This window comes from Phoca vitulina, unplaced genomic scaffold (assembly GCF_004348235.1).
Source record: "Phoca vitulina isolate PV1807 unplaced genomic scaffold, GSC_HSeal_1.0 scaffold7, whole genome shotgun sequence".
NCBI classification, from domain to species: Eukaryota; Metazoa; Chordata; class Mammalia; order Carnivora; family Phocidae; genus Phoca; species Phoca vitulina.
The window spans coordinates 7,488,516-7,511,019 of record NW_022589710.1 but is presented as its reverse complement, the minus strand read 5'-3'; the positions used below and the strand labels follow the sequence as shown (position 1 = coordinate 7,511,019).

General features: G+C 35.5%; 1 protein-coding gene and 1 non-coding gene across 3 annotated transcripts in view; both read right to left on the bottom strand.

The window, feature by feature from the left end:
* SCFD1 (sec1 family domain containing 1) overlaps positions 1-22,504 on the bottom strand; it is a 102,554-nt gene that overhangs the window by 61,942 nt on the left and 18,108 nt on the right. For both annotated transcript variants that reach the window (XM_032404874.1, XM_032404873.1), the window contains 5 exons: positions 18,532-18,621; positions 17,684-17,739; positions 16,616-16,701; positions 14,218-14,317; positions 1,670-1,809 (listed from right to left, as the gene is read on the bottom strand). In XM_032404874.1, the coding sequence (XP_032260765.1) occupies positions 1,670-1,809; positions 14,218-14,317; positions 16,616-16,701; positions 17,684-17,739; positions 18,532-18,621 (472 nt within the window). The remainder of the gene's footprint in view (positions 1-1,669; positions 1,810-14,217; positions 14,318-16,615; positions 16,702-17,683; positions 17,740-18,531; positions 18,622-22,504) is intronic.
* Positions 20,693-20,796, bottom strand: LOC116633368. Its single transcript, XR_004299656.1, has one exon. It is a non-coding gene; the product is annotated as a U6 spliceosomal RNA (small nuclear RNA).

The following is a 22,504-nucleotide window of genomic DNA, read 5'->3' as shown; positions in this document are numbered from 1 at the left end:
TTTATCAATGACAACTGGATGACTCTGGGTAAGTTACTTCTTTATATTATTTCACTTCAACTTCATAAAAACCTTCTGAAATAGGGCAACAGGTAGAATTATCATACCTACGTTTTACTGATGTGGAAACTGAAGCTCAGAGAGATTTAAGTAACTTGTTTTATTCCACACTATCTGCCAGTGTCTTTGTGCCCATATTGCTATTACTATATTTCTAGAATATCGTAGTATGACATTCAGAGGGAGAGTTATTCAGGGCTATTCTTACAAACAAAAAATTAAAGTTCTTACTATTCAACTGACTTCTTGGATTGTTCCTAAATATATAAAGAAAATATTCAAATCTTCCATAAATGAAAAAAAATTTTTTTAAAGATTTATTTATTTGACAGAGAGAGAGAGACAGCGAGAGAGGAAACACAAGCAGGGGGAGTGGGAGAGGGAGAAGCAGGCTTCCCGCAGAGCATGGAGGCTCGATCCCAGGACCCTGGGATCATGACCTGAGCCAAAGGCAGACGCTTAATGAATTAGTCACCCAGGCACCCCGAGATTTTTTTCTTAAGCTTTTTTCTACTAGAAAATATAAATCCTAAGATTAATTTTAAAATATCCTGCATCCTTTAGAAATAATGTAAATGTAATTTCTTGTACCTTGCCACTATGGCAAAAAGCATAGACTATGAAATTCCAAAGAGAAGAAAATTATTTAAAATAAATTATAACAGTACCCAAATTGCCAGTCAGAAAGAGGAGGACAGGGACTTTTCGCTGCAGAGAAAATAAAATTCCTTGTTATAAGCAATGTGACTTTGCAATGTTAAAAAAATAAGTTAATAAATAAAAAGATAAAACACACAAAAAACCCAGCTGGTTGAATCAAGTCTTATCTTACTTCTGTTTAAACATAAATGAGGTCAAAAAGAACAGCCATATCAGGACTTGGTCACATATATAGGTACAGTAATACCTGAAATACTCAAAATAATAATAACATTTTATTTCATAATTGTTGAGGAGCAGCATTCTTTTTCTCTCAGAAAAATGATTTTTTTTTTTTTTTTTTTGGTTTAGAATGATTTCTCCAGCCATAATGACCACTAGATAACTATTTTAACAATTACTGAGCCCATGAAATACCCTAAACTTTAAGGGACATAGCAATGGGATCTGTATATCTGCCTATAAGAAATCACACAGCTAATTATTATTTCTAATGTGCTTTAAATAAACGTTTTTCAGGTTTAGGTATTCTCTTCTCCACAGAGATCTAAAACTATGTTTGTATGAAGGCAAACATGGAACAAAGAGGGAAGATTACATTTCAATGTTTCTCTATCATAAAAACCTATTTTAATGAAAGGCAGAAATGGTCTTGCAGAAGGTCAGTGGGGACAACAACACAATTTAGAAAGACTACCTGTAAAATCTACAAAATCATATGGTATGAGCTTACTGAAAAGGGAAGTGGCCCCTGAAAAACAACAAGACACAACCTAGGAACCGGGAAGAAACAGATATATCCCTATAGACTAATTATAGCTCCTACTCATTGTGTAGAAGAACGACCATGATCTTTTTGATTTTTTTCATCAAATTCATTAAGTCAGATGACATCTTCATTTCCTTATAAGGGGTGAATCTTTAACTTACTGATGTTTTTCTTACTTACCTTCCTTTATGTTTCTGCCAAAATTTATCAACTGGAGTTAAATCATAAGACTTCTTGTTTTTTCTCTTTGGTCTAGCACCAGCTGGAGAATTTTCTACTCCTAAAGATTCTTCCAAATTAACTCTGTTTAAGTGGAAATCCTAGGAAAAAGTAATCCTTTTTTAAGTAACAGTTCAAGAACCATAACATTTCCTACAACAAGGAAAATAACACAGATTCTTAATGCCTTTTCTAATAATTCTAAGGACAAAATTCACATCTGAAATTTAAAGACCTCCTTCCAATGTTTTGTTACACACAAATGTACCTTTAATATTTATGTATTTTAATTAAAGTAGTAGATGCAAATGATTAAAACTTCAAAAAATACATAAAAATCATGTTAAGGTTCTTGTGTATCCCTCTAGAAAAATATTTTTGCATATGCCAGCATACACATATCCTTTTATTTTATTTTTTTAAGATTTTATTTATTTGACAGAGAGAGACACAGCGAGAGAGGGAACACAAGCAGGGGGAGTGGGAGAGGGAGAAGCAGGCTTCCCGTGGAGCAGGGAGCCCGATGCGGGGCTCGATCCCAGGACCCTGGGATCATGACCTGAGCCGAAGGCAGATGCTTAACGACTGAGCCACCCAGGCGCCCCCCACACATATCCTTTTAAAGAACTGCATTACATTATACGTTTTTTGTACCTTACTTTTCTCAAGTAATAATGTATTTTATTATTATTTTTTAAGATTTTATTTAATTATTTGCCAGAGAGAGAGAGAGAAAGCACAAGCAGGGGGAACAGCAGGCAGAGGGAGAGGGAGAGGCAGACTCCCCGCTGAGCAGGGAGCTGGACCTGGGACTCGATCCCCAGACCCTGGGATCATGACCTGAGCCGAAGGCAGCCGCTTAACTGACTGAGCCACCCAGGCATCCCCTCATGTAATAATGTATTTTAGAGTTCTTTCTCTAACTGTATATGTACATCTACCTCATCTTTATCATTGTTATATAGTAGTCCAACATTTGGACATATCCATTTATTTAAACAGGCCTCTTGATGCTTACTTGCTTCCAGTAACAAACATAATCTTAAACATAATATTTATTTTTATTTTTTTAGAGAGGGGGAGAGAGAGAAAAAGAAACAGGGAGAGAGGGGGAAGGAGGCGAGGAGGGGACAGAGGGACAATCTTAGGCAGGCTCCATGCCCAGTGTGGAGCCCAATGCAGGGCTCGATCTCATAACCTGAGATCATGACCTGAGCCAAAATCAAGAGTAGGACACTTAACTGACTGAGCCACCCAGGTGCCCCTTAAATATAATTTTTAAACTCTTAGAGAGTCTTAACATTCTGATCTATTGATTGATGGTTTGTATTTTTTAAAAATAATTATAACAGAAGCTACAATAATAATAGCACTCCCTTTTACATAAATTCTAAGAGCTAAGTTGGACCATTATATAGTTATAAACTTTTCTGCCCCACTCATGTGAGGCTTGATTTTTTTTGTCCTTTCTCAGAAAAATGAACACACAAAAACCACAATAAAATTTTTGTTTTTTTTTAATCTTTCCCCCTTCCTTTTTGCCTTAGACCTGGGGGGTTCCTTCATGTAATAACAGTATTTTATGGTTCAACTCTTCTCTGAAGAATAGTGAGCTAAAGACAAAATATGGCTATAGGGACGCCTGGGTGGCTCAGTTGGCTAAGCGTCGGACTCTTGGTTTCCACTCAGGTCACGATCTCATGGTCCTGGGATCGAGCGCAACGTCCGGCTGAGCTCAGCAGGGAGTCTGCTCAAAGATTCTCTTCCTCTGCCCCTCTCCCCATTCGCACATGCTCTCTCTAAAATAAATAAATAAATCTTTAAAATAATAAATACACAAAGGAAACAGTCAACAAAACAAAGAGGCAACCCACAGAATGGGAGAAGATATTTGCAAATGACACTACAGATAAAGGGCTGGTATCCAAGATCTATAAAGAACGTTTCAAACTCAACACCCAAAAAACAAATAATCAAATCAAAAAGTGGGCAGAAGATATGAAAAGACACTTCTCTTTAGAAGACATACAAATGGCTAACAGACACATGAAAAAATGTTCATCATCATTAGCCATCAGGGAAATTCAAATCAAAACCACACTGAGATACCACCTTACACCAGTTAGAATGGCAAAAATGGACAGGGAAAGAAACAACAAATGTTGGAGAAGTTGTGGAGAAAGGGGAACCCTCTTACACTATTGGTGGGAATGTAAGTTGGTTCAGCCACTTTGGAAAACAGTGTGGAGGTTCCTCAAAAATTTAAAAAGAGAGCTACCCTATGACCCAGCAATTGCACTCCTGGGTGTTTACCCCAAAGACACAGATATAGTGAAAAGAAGGGCCATATGCACCCCAATGTTCATAGCAGCAACGTCCGCAATAGCCAAACTGTGGAAAGAGCCGAGATGCCCTTCAACAGATGAATGGATAAAGAAGATGTGGTCCATATATACAATGGAATATTACTCAGCCATCAGAAAGGATGAATACCCAACTTTTACATCAACATGGATGGGACTGGAGGAGATTATGCTAAGTGAAATAATTAAAGCAGAGAAAGTCAATTATCATATGGTGTCACTTATTTGTGGAATATAAGGAATAGCATGGAGGACATTAGGAGAAGGAAGGGAAAAATGGGGGGGGTAACTGGAGGGAGAGATGGATGAACCATGAGAGACTATGGACTCCGAGAAACAAACAGGGTTTTAGAGGGGAGTGGGGAGGGGGGATTGGTTAGCCCGGTGATGGGTATTAAGGAGGGCATGTACTGCATGGAGCACCGGGTGTTATACGAAAACAAGGGATCGTGGATCACCACATCAAAAACTAATGATGTACGGGAGGATGGGTTAGCCTGGTGATGGGTATTAAAGAGGGCACGTTCTGCATGGAGCACTGGGTGTTATGCACAAACAATGAATCATGGAACACTACATCAAAAACTAATGATGTAATGTATGGTGATTAACATAATAAAAACTAAAAAAAAACTAATGATGTATTGTATGGTGACTAACATAACATAATAAAATTTAAAAAAATAATAAAAATTAAAAAAATAATAAATACAAAAATAGTAAAGACAAAATATGGCTATCAATAAGTGAGTGAATGATGAACAAAAAATAAATTATGTGGAGAAATTATCTAGCATGGCTATATTACTATCATCTTAGTTCTAAGATATGTTCTTAATTAATAATTAAACTTCTAGGTTTTAGCAGATTAAATGTACTGAATACAATTTAATCTCCTCTTGATATAACTAGGTCAACAATACTGAGTCTAATACATTAGACCATACCCTGCAACTTTCTCAAACCCTTTATACAGTAATTTACTTCCTTGTTATTTTCCCCTATGGCACAAAAAACAAGAATGCAAAATATACAGATGTCCAATTGCCATAGTTGATTAATAAGTCTATTGACAAAGAGTATACAATGTTATATTTCAGCCTGCTAATACTATGTCTTTCCTATAGACTCTTCATATCCTCACAGGATAAATACATCAGTAACCTTACTTAATTCCTCTTACTTTCCCATCCCCAAACTGTTAAAAATAGTTTATATAACAAATCATCCAAATAGGAAGAAAACACAATAAATAGATATTAACAGCTAAATCTGAGAAGAACTCTTGCTTTAAAAATTAACAAAAGATACTGATAGTTAAATAGTTATGCCTTATTAACTAGAATTTTTTTTTTTTTAAAGATTTTATTTATTTATTTGACAGAGAGAGAGACAGCAAGAGAGAGAACACAAGCAGGGGGAGTGGGAGAGGGAGAAGCAGGCTCTCTGCTGAGCAGGGAGCCCGATGCAAGGCTCGATCCCAGGACCCTGGGATCATGACCTGAGCCGAAGGCAGACGCTTAACGACTGAGCCACCCAGGCGCCCCGTGTGCTCTTATTTTTCAACCAGTAATTTCGTTAACAAGTTACTTTATTTTGAATGAGCTGTATCATCACCATGGAAATAGTACTAATTTACTAGAAATTCTAGTTAAGGGGCACCTGGGTGGCTCAGTCGGTTAAGCGTCTGCCTTCGGCTCAGGTCATGATCCCAGGGTCCTGGGATCGAGCCCCGCATCGGGCTCCTTGCTCAGCGGGGAGCCTGCTTCTCCCTGTGCCTGCTGCTTCCCCCTGCTTGTGCTCTCTTTCTCTGTCAAACAAATAAATAAAATCTTAAAAAAGAAGAAAAAGAAGAGCATATACTATTACTGAAGTACTGATGGAATACTTAAAAGAAAACATAAAATGATAAAGGAATAAAAAATGGTAAGAATTTTGAGAAATAACAATAGTGGCAAGAATACTTCCATTGTTTGCTTAACAGCCAGGCAAATAAGGAAAATTTTAGTCTTGAAAATTGGGAAGTTAGAACATTCTGTGCTGAACTTAATCATGTTGAAGAAAGTGAACATTTATCCACAAATAAAAGACAACAGAATTAGTTTCAACATGATAGAGTCTAACCTGTTCCTACTGATATTCATATTTTGACTTAGAAGACTGGACAATGGTGTACCAAATCATGAGATAAAATAAATCCCATTGAGAAGAAAAACATGGATAAGTTTTCAGCAGTCTTAGTTTCCTTTTACAAGTTAAAGCAGACCAGTAAACCCAAACAGAGCTAATGTTAACAAAATTACATTTGGATGATAATGGGTGACACCCATTTATGCAGAGCTAAGATTTATATTCACATGAGGAAAAAAAGCATAAAAGTAACTTTTATTTTGGCAAACTGAGCCAAATCTAATCAAGTCTCTAGATCTATCAGTTTACAGAAATACCGGGGATAGAGAACCACATCAAATTGTGTACCACAAGAATACAATCAACCAAATGCAGAAATATAGGAAATTCTTTAGAAAACCAATCCAATTCCTTCAACCAAAAAAAATGGCAATAAAAAAGGAGTGGAAAGAGAGGAATTGTTGTAAACTGACAAACTTAAAGATGTATCAACCAATGCAATGTATGGATACTGTTTGGATCCCTATTTGAACAAACCAACTGTAAAGATGTGTCTTTGAAACAATTAGGAAACACTGAATACAGAGATAGTAGCAGATATTACCAAAGAATAATTGTTAATTTTGTTAGGTATGATAATAAAATTATGGTACTTTTTTTTAGATATATTTTTGCATAGATCATACAATGTCCGGGATAAGAGGCATATTGTCTGGGAAACTGAGTGATGCACGTGGGGAGTTCATTACAGTATTTTGTAACTTTGTGTGATTTTATATGAAATATTCCCTAATAAAAGTCTTAAAATTTTATTCATAACAATGAAACAGGATTTAAAATATAACCCACAATTGTTTGCCCCTTGCCATAGTGACTGTGAAAGTATGTGTTGAGATGAGGCCTCATTAACCTTAATTTGGGAGTGACTATGATAGGTCAGAGGTCCTCCTTGCTCATCCACATGGGACAAGAAACAAGAAATACCGTGAACAAAAATAAGTATTTGTTATTTTAATCCACCAAAGTTCGAGGGTTCTTTTATACTGAACATATCCTAATTCAGATGCCAAGGTATTCTGTACAGATTTAGCAATGTCAGGAACTTTGATAAGCTTGTTCATTCTTATTAAAGCAGAATTCCTTATCACTCTAGGAATCATGGGCCAGAAGCCACCTGAGATATATTGCTGACAATATGCAAACATTTTCTACCAGTCTTCGTGTAATAATCTCAACTCACAAGTAACTTCTTTAGTCTCTAAACTAGTGAAGAACTTGAGTTGTAACTACTTAGAAACATGCTGTCTAATGCAGTTGATACTGTCAATGTGGCTACTGATCATCTGGAACGTGGCTAGTCTGAATCAAGATATAAGTATAAGATATATACCAAGTTTTTAAGACTTAATATATAAAAAGAGAACACAGAACAGTTTTAAATTGATGATGTGTTAAAATGCTAATAATTTAGACTTATAGGGTTATATAAAATACATTATTAGAATAAATTTCATCTGTTCCTTTTCATCTTTTTAATGTGGCTATGAGAAAATCCAAAATTACATCTGTAGCTCATACTTTATTTCTGTGAGACAACACTGATTTAGAAACCCTGCATTTTGCTCAATGGTGACAAGAAGGAAAAGAAAAATATGTACAGAAGACCAAAAAAAAAAAAAAAGGCAAAGAAAAATCTAACTTAGACTATTTCTAAGAATCATTTAACTGAAAAAGAAAATCTTTGTATAATGCTCATCACAGACATAGACAAAGGTCTCAAAATCTTATGTACTAAGCAACTGGGATATAAGGAAAAAAAACAGTAGCAACCTAAAACAGATTAGTAAATAGCAAATAATACATACAGCAATGAATATGTAAACACACTAAAACAATACCATTTTTTAACAAATGAATGAAATCAAAGATGTTTTCTTGGATTTCACATAGTCTACACACCTTTAGTAGGAAATTCCCAGGAACAACTTAGATTTAAGTAAAAGTTTACCTAAGATATGAAAAACCAAAGCCCAAGTAAAGAACAAGATACTAAGATGAAATAAAGCCCATCCCTTTGCCTAATGGTAACTACTCATTACAGATGAACAATCAAATCCACCCCTCCCACAACCAAGGTATAATAAAAAGGAGTCATGACTTTCTATTATTTTTGCTTCTTATATCCCAGTAAAAGGAAAGGGGCACTGCAAAGTTTTTCACCAGAAGAGTGTATTTCCCATGTTAAATGACAAGAATCTTTCTGGCACACAGGAAAGTTGTATGAATTTTCAGTTGTTTCCACAGTCTGATATATAAATACTATCAGTGTTCGAGATTTTCAGGCAAAGGTATTTAATATAAAAAGCAAGCTCCAATTTCAGATTAACAGTTCCTATCTAGAACTTTTACTCCATCTTGTGGAGGTAAAGGGTATTAAGAATTTTAAAAACTCCAAAGAAACTTCAAAAGCAGCAGTTTTAACAAAAAAAAATGACATGAGAATAATTTATGATATCCCAGTTATAGTTGTTTCACATCTAGAAACTGCATTAAAATTAATTAACAGGAGCTACCATACGATCCAGTAATTGTGCTACAGGGTATCTACCCCCAAAATATGAAAACACTAATTCGAAAGGATATACGCACCCCTATGCTTACTGCAGCATTATTTACAGTAGTCAAATTATGAAAGCAGCCCAACCGTCCAATAGATGAATGGATATGGGTGCCTTGGTGGTTAGTCAGTTAAGCACCTGACTCTTGATTTCAGCTCAGGTCATGATCTCAGGGTCATAGGATTGAGCCTTGCAGTGGGCTCCCCTCTGAGCGCCCTTTGCCCCTTCCCCCCTTTGCCCCTTCCCCTGCCTGCACATGCACATGCTCTCTCTCTGAAGTAAATAAATAAATCTTTAAAAAAAAAATAGATGACTAAAGATGTGGTATATATATATATATATATATATATAATGGAACATTATTCAGGCATAAAAAGGAATGAAATCTTGTCATTTGCAACAATATGGATAGATCTAGAGAGTATAATACTAAGCAAAATAAGTCAGTCAGAGAAAGACAAATACTATATGATTTCACCCATTCAAGAAACAAAACAAACGAACAAAGGGAAAAAAAAAAGAGACAAACCAAAAGAGACTGTTAACTATAGAGAACAAAGAGATGGTTACCAGAGCTGAGGTGGGTGGGAGGATGGGTTAAATAGGTGAAGGGGATTAAAAGTACACTTATCTTGATAAGCACTGAGTAATATACAGAACTGTTGAATTACTATATTGTACACCTGAAACTATAACACTGCATGTTAACTCTACTGGAATTAAAATATTTTTTAAAATTGAAGAAATTTTTTTAAATTAAAAAATAAAATTAATGAGCAAGAATAAGTAAATATAAATTGTGTAGTTTATCTTTTTTTTTTTTTAAGATTTTATTTATTTATTTGAGAGAGAGAGAGAGTGAGAGAGAGAGAGCGCAAGAGGGGGTAGGGTTAGAGGGAGAAGCAGACTCCCCGCCGAGCAGGGAGCCTGATGTGGTACTCGATCCCGGGACTCCGGGATCATGACCTGAGCCGAAGGCAGTCGCTTAACCAACTGAGCCACCCAGGCGCCCAAACTGTGTAGTTTATCTTAACCAATCTCTTTAAAGACACTATTTTCATAAGACCTAAATATTCTGATAATAATGCCGTGAAAAGACTGCCTAAAAAGGTAATATGGAATCTGAGAACCTAACCTAAGAAAGTTAACTAGAGATGTGCATTGCTCTATTATTTATAAGAAAAACTAAAACCAACAATAACCCAAATGTCCACAGGAACCCACTAGTCTAACCTCCATGCATCAGGCATAACATCTGCTTGGTTCACCATGTATCCCAGAGACTAGCAGTGTCTGGTACAGAGTAGGCACTTAAAAAGTATTTGTTGAACTGAATTTTTGGAGACACACGGTTGCCAACTTTTAATTGGCTTACTTGTTTATATGTATGTATGTATTTCTTGATTTATTCAAAAGATTTATTTATTTATTTGAAAGAGAGCGTGAGGAGAGGGGCAGAGGGAGAAGGAGAGCAGCAAACTCTGTATTGAACACTGAGCCGGACGCGGGGCTTGATCTCACAACCCTGAGATCATGACCTGAGCCAAAACCAAGAGCTGGACATTTAACCCACTCAGCCACCCAGATGCCCCCGCCTTGTATTTCTAAAAGGATTATTTTAACTTCCAAGAATAGGAAATAAAAAATTAGTAAATTATATATCTCACAAAAATACAAGGATAATAAAAAAGGTAAGCACCCACAAATTAGCAAAAAGGTCGATCAAAAAAACTCATTTCATAGCCCTTAGTATTCTCATTTCACTCTGGAACAGTAAAAACCTCAAGGACCAGGATTAGCCTTGTCTGGTTTGGGGAAATCTCTGCCCTAAGTTATGTTTCCCAATTTTCTCTTCTAACAATACAGAATAAGAGCATATTCCTTCATGGTGCAATTACTTGTATATACATCTTGTCTCCTGTGCTCAAAACATCAAATACTTTCATTAGAAAAGGAATTAAAAGGATTGAAGTATCTCAATGCTCTGTATAGCCTCCACATACAACCAGGAGTGAAGAGATGACTCCTGATCTGTACCACCCCTTGCTCCCACCCTAAAGCCAGGACTGCACCAACCAAATCTAATTTGAGATTATGAAAACTATCTCATCATGCCAATCTCTCTATGGCTCCCTATACCACCTCTTTCAGATTCCACTTCTCATCTTAACCAATTCCTAAAACCTTTCTGTCATTAACCTCTAGAACTCATACTCAGTCAATAGCAAAATCTCCTATTCTGAACATCTACTCTAAACTTCCACTGTACTTTCTCACTCTAATTGAACTCCAACTGGATGAACCCGAGACTGAGATACCTGCCTTCCTTGCTACTCCCAGACTCTTCACTTGTCTTCTTCCCTAAAACAACTCCAGCTTTGAAACTCCTGTCATCAGCCTATTAATAGCAATTCTCACTCAGAGGCAATTTTGCCCCTCTTCACAGCCTGGGTATATTTGGCAATGTGGGAAGACATTTTGGTTGTCACAACTGAGAAAGTGCTACTGGCACCTAGAGGGTAGAGGCCAGGGACGCTGCTAAACATCCCAAAATGCAAAAGACAGCCCTCCACAACAAAAAAATTATCAGGCCCAAAATGTCAATGCCAAGGTTGAGAAATCCTGGCCTATAGTGATCCTGATCATTAATGCCTCCTACAGACCTGCATCAACTTTTCTCTTTCGATCATTCCCACTGATATACAAACATGCTGGAATGTTTCACATTTAAAAATCTTTTTTGACCTCACATTCCCTTCTAGCAATTACCACTTTTCTCAACTGTCCTATGCAGCAAAAACCCTTTTAAGTTGCTCTTACCAAAGTTAGTAATAACCTTCATGTTGCCACATGCATTGGTGACTCCTTAGTCCTCAGCATTTGTCCAAGTTAATTCCTGCCTCCTCTCTGAAAACAGTTAATTCACTGGTTTCCAAAACAACACAGATCTAGTTCTCATATCTCACTACTGGTTGCTTCTTTCTACATTATATTGTTGGTTCCTATTCATCACCCAGAATTCTAAATGTTGAAATGCCTCAGAGTTCAGTTCTTGGCCCTCTTCTCTATTTATATTCATCCCTTTGGTGGTCTCATTTTATCTCTTGGCTTTAAATACCATCTATAAATGGACTACTCTTAAATTATTTCTCTAGACCCATACATCTAACTATTTAATATCTACTTGAATATCTTAATAGGCATCTCACATTTAACATGTCTAATACTCAGTATCTGATCTTTCGCTCGAAATTTCTCCTTCCATGTCTCTATCTCAATAAATGACATCTGTCCATTTGCAAAGGCCAATACTCTGGACTCATCTTTCACTCCTCTCTTGGATCTGCATCCAATTCATCAGCAAATCCTATGCTATGCATTCCATATATTATCATAACCCTCACCATTTCCATCCTGTTGTAAGCCATCATCATCATCTCTTGCTAAGATAATTCCAACAGCCTCCTACTGGTCTCTTGACTCTTCCTATGCCCTTTAAGGAGTCCATTTTCAGCACTGCAGCTAGAGTGGTACTCTTAAAATGTGTATCAGATGCCACTCCTTTACTCAAACCTGCATTGGCTCCCCATTTCCCTCAAACTGAAAGTCAGTATCCTTATAATGGCCTATAATGTCCTATGCTATACTGCTTCCCATATCCTATTTAACTTTGCCTCCTGCTATTTTCCCCCTGCCTTACTTTGGCCACCTTGGCTGCCTTGCAATCCTTGAAACATATTAGGCATTCTTCTGCCTAGAAAGCTATTCTCTTCCACGTAGCTATGTAATCCACTACCTTATTACCTCCTTTAGATCCTTCCTTAAATGCCTCTTTTTCAGTGAGGTCTTTCCTATTTTCAAGTTACAATCCTGTTCACCATTACCTGCTTTATTTTCCTCCAGAGTATTTTCCACCTTCTAAAATGTCATATATTTCATTTTAGTTCTTGCCTATCCTATCATAATGTAAGTTCCAGGAAGACAAGAATATTTTCATTTGCTTTCTTTATTGCTAGAACCAGGATCTAAAATGTTTTGTCAGACAGCACACCCTCCAGTAGTGGCTGAATTCTTCTTCAGCCTCTTACCTGACTTCCTAAAACTAGCTTCCATGTTCCATTACTCAGGGTTTAATTCAGTAGTCCCTCTGATTCTTCTTGCCCTCTCAACTGACTCAGAGTTGCCTAGTATTTCATTGACACTCATCCTTACAATCTAAAATGACACAGGACTCTAGGATACAGAAGGGTACAGAACTGCCAATTTTCATCAGTAACTCTGAGATCTGATTTATTTAATAAATATCTTATAGCTAGAATCTGGGCTTTAAAGAAATAAACCAAACAAAAAACCATCTATTATGTTTTTCATTTCCTTTCCATATGACATTTCAGTCACTCTTTGCAATAATGATACCATTATATACTATAATCCCTAGAGGCCTGGGCTAGAAGTCAGTAAATTAGAGTGCTAGTTTTGGCAGAGCCAATGATTTGGATTCAAATCATTTAACTTCTGTGTCTAAAATTTTTCTATCAAACGGGAACTAGTCTGGCTTTATTACATAGTGCCTTGTACAGAATTTATTTGTGAACATATTTTCTTCCCATTGACTTTAAAGATTGGGCCTGTTTTATTTATCTGTGTATATCACATGCTATACACAATATTTAGTAGATGAATATATGCATGAATATAAATACAGATTTTTGTTTTAAGCATGATTTTACATATGTGGAATTACCTCAAAAAACATATGGTACAATATAAAAAATGCTATTTACATTTACCATAAAATGAGGCTTAACTGATTCCCAGGAAAATGGAAATTATCGCTTTCCTCCCCAGAGAGAAACATATTTATTTACTTCCTCACTATGGAAAAAAAAAAACTACTTTGTTAGAAAAATTTTTTAAAGTCACTCACTGAGGGGTGCCTGGGTGGCTCAGTCGGTTAAGTGTCCGACTCTTGGTTCGGGCTCAGGTCATGATCTCAGGGTTGTAAGACTGAGCTCTGCCCGCATCAGGCTCCACACTGGGCATGGAGCCTGCTTAAGAGTCTCTCTCCCCCCTCCCTCTGCCTTACCCACCGACCCCAACTCGTGCTGTGTCAAAAAAAAAAGCACTCACTCATTTTCCTTCATTCCTTTTCTCCCCATCACTGCCAATAATACAAATAATCTTACACTTTAAAAATAAGTTTAGAACTTTACACTTCAATGCTTCACTATTCTCCAGCATCTACACCCAGTGATACCAAATTCCATCACTTTTTTGTTCATACTTCTCAGCTCATTCTTCTCACCTGTGTCTCTGTAGTCATGACGTTAATTTTAAATTAAAAGGACCATTGAGTATTACTACATTTTAGTAAAATGTGGTATATTTAGCCTCTTACCAGTACATCATGCACCAAGGCTTGATATGTCCAAGTATGGTGTAAAGGAGTCGCCAAATCTATGTTTCTGTCAACAAGGACTAATAAAGGCCTTTGGAAGCTGTAAATATATTAAAAAAATATTATGTAACTCTTAATAACAGTTTCTACATCTCAATTTTTCTAATACTTTCTGGTTTTATCATTTGGACATGAACAGTAAGTATGCTAATATCGACATTCCATAAGTATTGCTTTGGACTACTCAGAGCCTGTGTATAATGCTAGATTATAAGTCTTGAGGAACTGTCTTAAAGAAAAAAATCTATGCAAGTACTTTTACAGAATAATATTTATAGTTATCAAAGTAAGAATAAGTTGCCTCTACTTAGATTTGTATTTCACATTTTTTTGGGAAAAAAAGGAATAGCTATTGTCAGTTTCAGAGAAAACTATTAGAGAGAATAGGATCTTAAAAATTTACAAAAATGTTTGACAGTTTCATAAATTACAAATTGCAACTTTTTTCTGTAAACACAAATTCAAAAAGCAGACTCTAGAGAAGAGCCTCATGAAACCATATCCCATTACAATATATAAAACTAAAACATTAAGCCACGATGGTACCTAATTATATAATTATTCACTTACCAAACACTTCATATGTTGTTTACTGCGCTATTACAACTTAGATGTGAAATAGACTATACTTAAAGCAAAGTGAGGCACAAAGTCATCTGTTGTCCTATGTCTCCAAAAGTTGTAAAGGTCTGCTGTGGCAATACCATATCAAGGGTATACATCAATTTTCAAAAGATACTGTTATATGATTATATTAACTATTCATATTTTGTCCTGCAAGAGAACTCTGACTATTTTAGTAACTCATTACACTGCACGGATTAAAAATGCACTGCACTGATTATAAAACTCTGCAATAAATAAGTAGGAGTGGCACCCTTACCACCTACTATCATTTATTACTCCAGAGCTAGGTGAAAGGCAAAGAAAGATAGCCTATGGCAAAGTTTCTTAATTCAGCACTACTGAGATTTGGGGCTGGATAATTCCTCATCATGGGGGCTTGTCCTGTGCATCGTAGGATGTTTAACAGCATCCTATAATGCAACCCACTAAATTCCAGTCGTATCTACCCAATTGTGACAACCAAACATGTCTTCAAGCATTACCAAATTCTTATTGAGGATCATTAACCTACAACTGGATTCAAATGTCCAAAACAATAGTTCAACAAAGTTGCTGACCCCTAATTAAAATAATTTAGAAATGCACCCAACAAATTAAAAATAAGACAACTATATTATAAGTTTTTAGAAATTATCCAAATAAAACAGCGCCTTTATGTGGGTTTCTAAGGCTTTTATGAGAGCACTATAGAAAGGGTACTGTTAAGTAAGAGATGCTACAGTGGGTGCTTCTGTTGGGAAAAAAATCAGGGCGCCTGGGTGGCTCAGTTGGTTAAGCGACTGCCTTAGGCTCGGATCATGATCCTGGAGTCCTGGGGCTCCCTGCTCAGTGGGGAGCCTGCTTCTCCTTCTGACCCTCTCCTCTCTCATGCTGTTTCTCTCTCTCTCTCTCTCACTCTCAAAAAAATAAAATCTTTAAAAAAAAAAATCAGGTGAGAATTTGATATTTCTGCTCTCCTTAATGAGAAGCATTCTGAAGAGTATTTAAGACCAGCAATGAAATCACAGAAGAGTTTAAAATAATGTGGGGGCTGAGACAGTTGGAACAAACAACTGAAATATAATGTTAGTGTTAACTCCAAATTATAGGAATAGTACATAAGACAGTAGGAGCCATCTAAACTGACTTGAAATGAAGTCTATGGAAAGTTACCACAGAATTATCATCCCTGGAGGTCAGTTATACTGACTATCAATTTATTTTTACAGGCTTTATTAATTCACTTAAAACTGGGGGTAGGGATTAATTTTCCAAAATACTGTCTATTCCCTTTGAAATAATTCTCAGCCATTTGTGTGGGTTTCTTTACTTCTTCATCCCAATATTGTCCATTATTTTTAATAAACAAGTATTTCAATGTAAAAATGGAAACTAGTTGATAGGTAGAAATAGACATAAGCATCACAAGTTTTTCACTTACTTTTGTCATTACCAAGAGGCTTAATGATAACTGAAATAAAATGGCTTCTGACCTTCAAAGCCATATAAACAGAAAAATTTCTCCTACAGATGAGAAAAATGCAAAACAATTTCATGGGGCTTGAACTCACAATCCTGAGGTAAAGACCTGAGCTGAGATCAAGAGTTGGACACCTAACTGACTGAGCCACGCAGACGCCCCCAAAACAGAAATTTCTAACAGAAGGTAAATTAAATATTCCATTTGTATTTCAAGAACAAACTGAGTCAAAACCCTGATAAAACATAATACCTGAATTGGCCAGCTCCAAGTGTATCACCTGTAAAAAGACTGTTTCTTGCATCTCTTAGATTTTCTCGAAGTTTCTTATCTAGTTTCTGAAAAATCAAATTTGATAATAACTCTTAAAAATTTCACAGAACTTTATATAGGATAATAAAATGTGTTATTATGAACATTAAGAACATAATGTGTTCTTAGTTTCATAACTTAGAAATCTGGAACTTCTTTACAAAATAGCAATTCTAAAATCTAAGTATTTTAGTTTCTTTACTATTCAGTAACATCATAACTTGGACTTGAAAAGACCAATGCCTTTTTTATTGTGACTCAGGCCTGGTTTCACTAACAACCACTTTCCACTGACTATTTTTACTTTGGGTACAGGAATGATCTGCAGTAATAAGCCACCCTCTTACCCAATCATGACTCTGTTTTACAAGGAATGTCTCTATATAGTGATGGCTGCAAGAGGCTCCAGAATAGAAATGGAATATGTGAAAGAAAGCAGCCCTCCATCAGTCAATGATTCATTGTGGCTAATAAAACTAAAAAATGTTAGTGCATCTTCCATCTTTCCACTTACCCTTTCCTTTTCAGTAATTCTGTAATTTCTCTAATCCCTTATTTTTTAATCTTTAAAGCAAATTTTTGAATGCCCAGTTTATACTGAATATTTTACTCCAATATAATGGGATAGCAAATGCACTGCATTTTAAAAACAGTTATGATTGTCAATAAACATTTGCTAAATGAAGTTAAATATAAAATGATCTGGGGGATCAAATAAGCGTTACTTGGAGAAACAAGGCAGAAAGACAAATATACATTTTAGTAAAAAAGAAACAGCTGGAATAGCATGTCGAAGTAAATCATTTTTCTCCATCACATAACAGCATACGATGTTTACTTTTTTTTTGGTGTAATCCCAATGCCGTAAAATAAGAATATTTGCCTTTGGTACTTAATATATAACCCATAGCAATCACATACTTAATATTAACAAAAACACTTGAGGCACTGAAGGAAAACAACTGATAGAATATTACTTGTCATCAATGGATATCTGTATGAACTCACCACTGCTACCATTTCCGCTGCTGTTCCTCTTGAACATCTGATTATAGGAACAGCACCTATTTTAACAACAGATGTTAGCAATGATTTCAGCTCTTAATATTCAAAATGGATATCTGTAAAATACCTAACCATCAAAAATACAAGAGAAGTATAAAATTTCAGGCTAGAAACATAAGAGGATTTATTATCTCAAGAGTAAAATCAAGGTTTCAGAAATAGACCTTTCCATTCAAAAAGAAAATATTAGGGAGTTAAAAAAAAAAAAAAAAAAGACCATTTTTATATGGTGTTGGCTAATCAGTGTGACCAGATTTTTTCAGTGAATTAAAACTAAGGAATCAAAGACTGGCATTCAGGGCTGGAAATTAAAGGAGAAAAATATCTGAAAGGAGGGAGCCCCAAAGCTTACACGTAAATTCTCCTCAAACTTCTGTTTATATCCTAAACTATTCATGGTATCTCTCTTTTCCTCAATTTTCTCATTTGTGAAATGAAGAGAAACTTTAATAATTTAGTGTAAGGGTCATTTTAACTAGGGTTTTCAGTGTCTGCAAAATTAAAATTGCAATTCGAAGGTTTCTAAACAGTAATTAGTAATAGTAAAGCATAAAATCACACATTAGACACTGAACACAAGGTAGCTATAAGTAAATTTAGATGTACCAAAGAAATGTTTAAAATTCTGAATATAGTGGATTAATGGTATATGTAAATTTAGTGTTTTCTGGAACCTTGGGAGTGTGCCTTAATAGTTACATTTATCTCCATACTTAAAAGTGTATTTGAAATTTTTCCTAATGGAGTATTAAATATTTTGAAGAAATAACTAGAAAGATTTGAGAACTTACCCAGAGTAACAAAAAAGCAGAAGAGGCTGTCAACAATAGTGTCCATAACAGTTTCCATCTCTGTGTCTGTGATATCTGGCCTGTTAATAGCTAAAATAACATAGAGAGAAAAAAGTTACCAAACTCCTATGCCTTCATAACATTTGTAATAAACACTCAAACAAGTAAAATTTTTCATGTGTTACACTTTTAAGTGAACAAGTATCCATTAAGAACTATACTAACTCAAAAAAACCCCAGAGCACTTCAGTATCAGTAGGAGTGAGCAGTATCAACACCAGAGTAGTACTAAGAAAAAAATCTGCCACATAAGGTATACAAAATTTTTGTCAGAGCAAATAAAAAAATAAATATCATATTCCATAATTTTATTCACAAACACTAGATGGCCTCAAGAAACTACTGAACTTATTACCCAACTACTGTCAGAAAGGACAATGCAAATCAATTATCACAAGCCCAGTGTCCCATATCATTTTTTTTGTATTACAGTAAGTTATAGGAACTTCTTTTCTGATGTACTACACTGTACTGAAATGGTTTCTAAACTTTAGTGGGTATAAGAATCACTCTAAAAATATGAAAGAAGAGAAAGTTTCACTGGAAGCTATTAAAAATTCAAGATTCTTAGCCATTTCCCCCAACAATTCAATTCAACAGATCTGGATAATTCTAAGAAATCTGCAATTTTGACAAACACCTCAAGTGATTCTTAGGGCTACACTTAAAAAAAAAACAAACATTGCCATGAAAACTATACTTGACAAAGACCTTGCCTTACTCCTCTTCCATCTCTCACAATACTTAGGCCTAGTATTTGACAAATAGATGCTCAATAAATGTTTGTTAAAAGACTGACTGGACTAAAACATTATCTATATAATATTTTAAATTTCCCAACACCCTGAATGCGAAAACAAATATAAAATTCAATACAACTTGTGATTATCATGAGAGGAAAGCAGAATCCAACTGTATATATTAAAGTATTTAAAGAAAGTATGAACCATCCAGAGGACATAAAAATAATAAAGAATTCAACCACGCAATATAGAATCTAGATGAGGAAATATACTGCTACTTGGTGTTGCGGATTCAAATCAGAAGACAGAAATGACCAAAAGATACAATGTGAATTATGTAAATTCAAGGGACACCAATCCAGGGAAATACTCAGCTCATTCCATCAATCTAAGATGCAGGTAAGATCCAAATGGAAGTCTCCAGCCCTTAGGTTCTACAACCTGGTCTCACACCTCTAAATAAGAACTGACTTGAAGAGTCAAAACATTGCCCATCAATAACCTCAACTCACTTATGTTAACAACTTGGTTTGTCTGAGATAGTAGCCTGACTTTGAGAAGATAAAATCTGCTTCCTTTAAAAGGATAAATTTCCAATCCATGAAAAGTAGGTGAAATAAATAAAATCCATGACACTAACATATTATGTTGGGACTAATCTGTTTATCAGTTGAAGCACTTGTGATATTTGAGAGGATTTGGCATATAATTATGTAATGAATAAGAGCACTGACTCTGGAGTGAGTGCCTCGGTTTAGTAATCTGGTTCTGCCATTTCCTTACCAAGTTACTCAGTATCTGTGCCTAGGTTACTTCATCTGGAAAATGTAAGTAATAATACTACCTACTTCACAAAGTTACTCGGAGGAGTAAACGAACTTACATTGTAAAGTGCTTAGAGAACAATCTATTATTATTATAAATATACTATTGAGAATCTGGGCAATTAAGCATACAATTATACTTTAAAATTAATAAACTTATACTTTAATAATTTCAGACTTGTGATTCTTTAAGTTGAGAGGTATAAGAAAATTGGTTATATTTATAAGTACCTGAAAATGTAATGAATTTAGACTCACTATAAATTTAATTACTTAAAAAAATTATTTAAATATTTGGGCAGATTTTGCTTATTAGATTTATAAATTTGTCTGGTCTTATATTTAAAATACTTAAAAATGAAAACACTGAATTTACAAATGCAATTTAAACTGTTTAAGGGAATTCAGCAAACCAAGTTTGCTGACTAAGCTTGTTAATTGGGGCTCACTAGAATCGAGTCTGTTCAATCTGAGTTAATTGATCAAAGAAAAAGTTAAGGTGCTTGCTTGTTTTTTGCTGTTGTTATTGTTGCTGTTTTTATTGAACACCTCATGAATTTGCATGTCATTCGTGCACTGCGGCCATGCTAATATCTGTATGGTTCTAATTTGAGTCTATGTGCTGCTGAAGTGAGCACAAGGTGCTTTGTTTTTATACAACCATATTTATAAATAACAATTTATAAGTTTCACTTAAAGGCTTAAGGAAAAATAGGTTTTATTTTTTTATTTTTTAAGATTTTTTAATTTATTCATTCAAGACACAGAGATACAGAGAGAGAGAGAGAATATGAGCAGGGGGAGAAGCAGAGGAAGGGGGAGAAGCAGGCCCCCCGCTGAGCAGGGAGCCCAACGCGGGGCTCGATCCCAGGGCCCTGGGATCATGACCTGAGCCGAAGGCAGACACTTAACCATCTGAGCCACCCAGGTGCCCCGGAAAACTAGGTTTTAAACATGTAACTTAAATACTTAAGTAGCTAGTTAATTAAAACTCAATTAATTGTAAATAGACTTCTGTAAATAACAACTATTGTCAAAAATCTCTGACACGGGCAATTCAGCAAATGCTTACACCCCTTTAGGGATGTTGTTTAATTTCTAAAAGACAGCATGCTATGGAGCTCAAGAAAGTCAAAAACTGATGTTCCCTTCTCTCAGGGAGCTTAACATCTGGTCCAATATTTCCTAATAGGGTACCACTGGCATTTTGGGCAGAACAATTTTCTGTTATGAGTATGGTTTACACACTGCAGAACATCTAGCATCCCTAGTCCCTGCTCACTGAATGCTAGTAGCAGCCCAACTTAACGTGACAATCAAAATATCCTTACACATTTCCAAATGCCCCCTTAAGGGGCTATACTCTCCACTTAGGAACCAATGAAGTTCTAGTCAGCCCCAAACATCTCAATCCTTAAGCAGCAAATTAATGATTATTTGAATGAACTGGCTAATCATATCTACTACAGCCTGTATTTTTCTTTAAAATATCTGAAATCATCAGTGGACATAACGTTTCAGTTAAGCAAGATGAGTAACTTTTAGAGATCTGCTATAAACACTGTATCTAAAGTCAACAATACTGTATTGTACACTTAAAAAGATTAAGGGACAAATAAAAGTGTTTTGCAAAAAAAAAAAGCAACATAGATAATAAAATGGGGCTTGGGTGTTGTGTGTGTGTGTGTGTGTGTGTGTGTGTGTATATGCATGTGTGTCTACTAGTTTTAATCTACATCCAGGAATGGTCAGTTTACCAAAATTCTGAATACAAACTCCAGAGGTGGTTAGATAGCATTTGATCAAATACCAATATTCAATCCACTAGTGCATGAAGAGGGTATAAGAATCAAGGGAGTCTAACAACCTGTATTTGAGAAAGGCACCTGTACTTCATTCCATAATAGTGCTATAATAACGGTTGACAAAGAGCAATATTAGCCAACCTTTTCTGAGTCCTTATTATGTGCCAGGAACCTTTCTAGGCATTTTACACATACTAATTCATTTAATTTCCACAAAAACTCTGTGAGGTAGATAGTATTATTATCCCCACTTTACAGATGAGGAAACTAAAGCAGAGAGAAGCAGAGTAAGTTGATCTTGTCCAAGAGTCAAAGTACTAGAAGATACACTGAATCCTACTACTAAAATACTGTCTTATTTGCCATGAATGAACCATTCACGCAAGCTGCTATGTGGCACCTAAAAGGTCAGAGAATTGGTACTTCACTGAGCTTACAAAACAACTTTACTACATGTTGCTTACAAGTGACAGAATTCAGTCTGAGACTTATTTTCTTGGGTGTGCTTTAAAAAGTCTTTTAGAGTTCTACTGCTGTAATC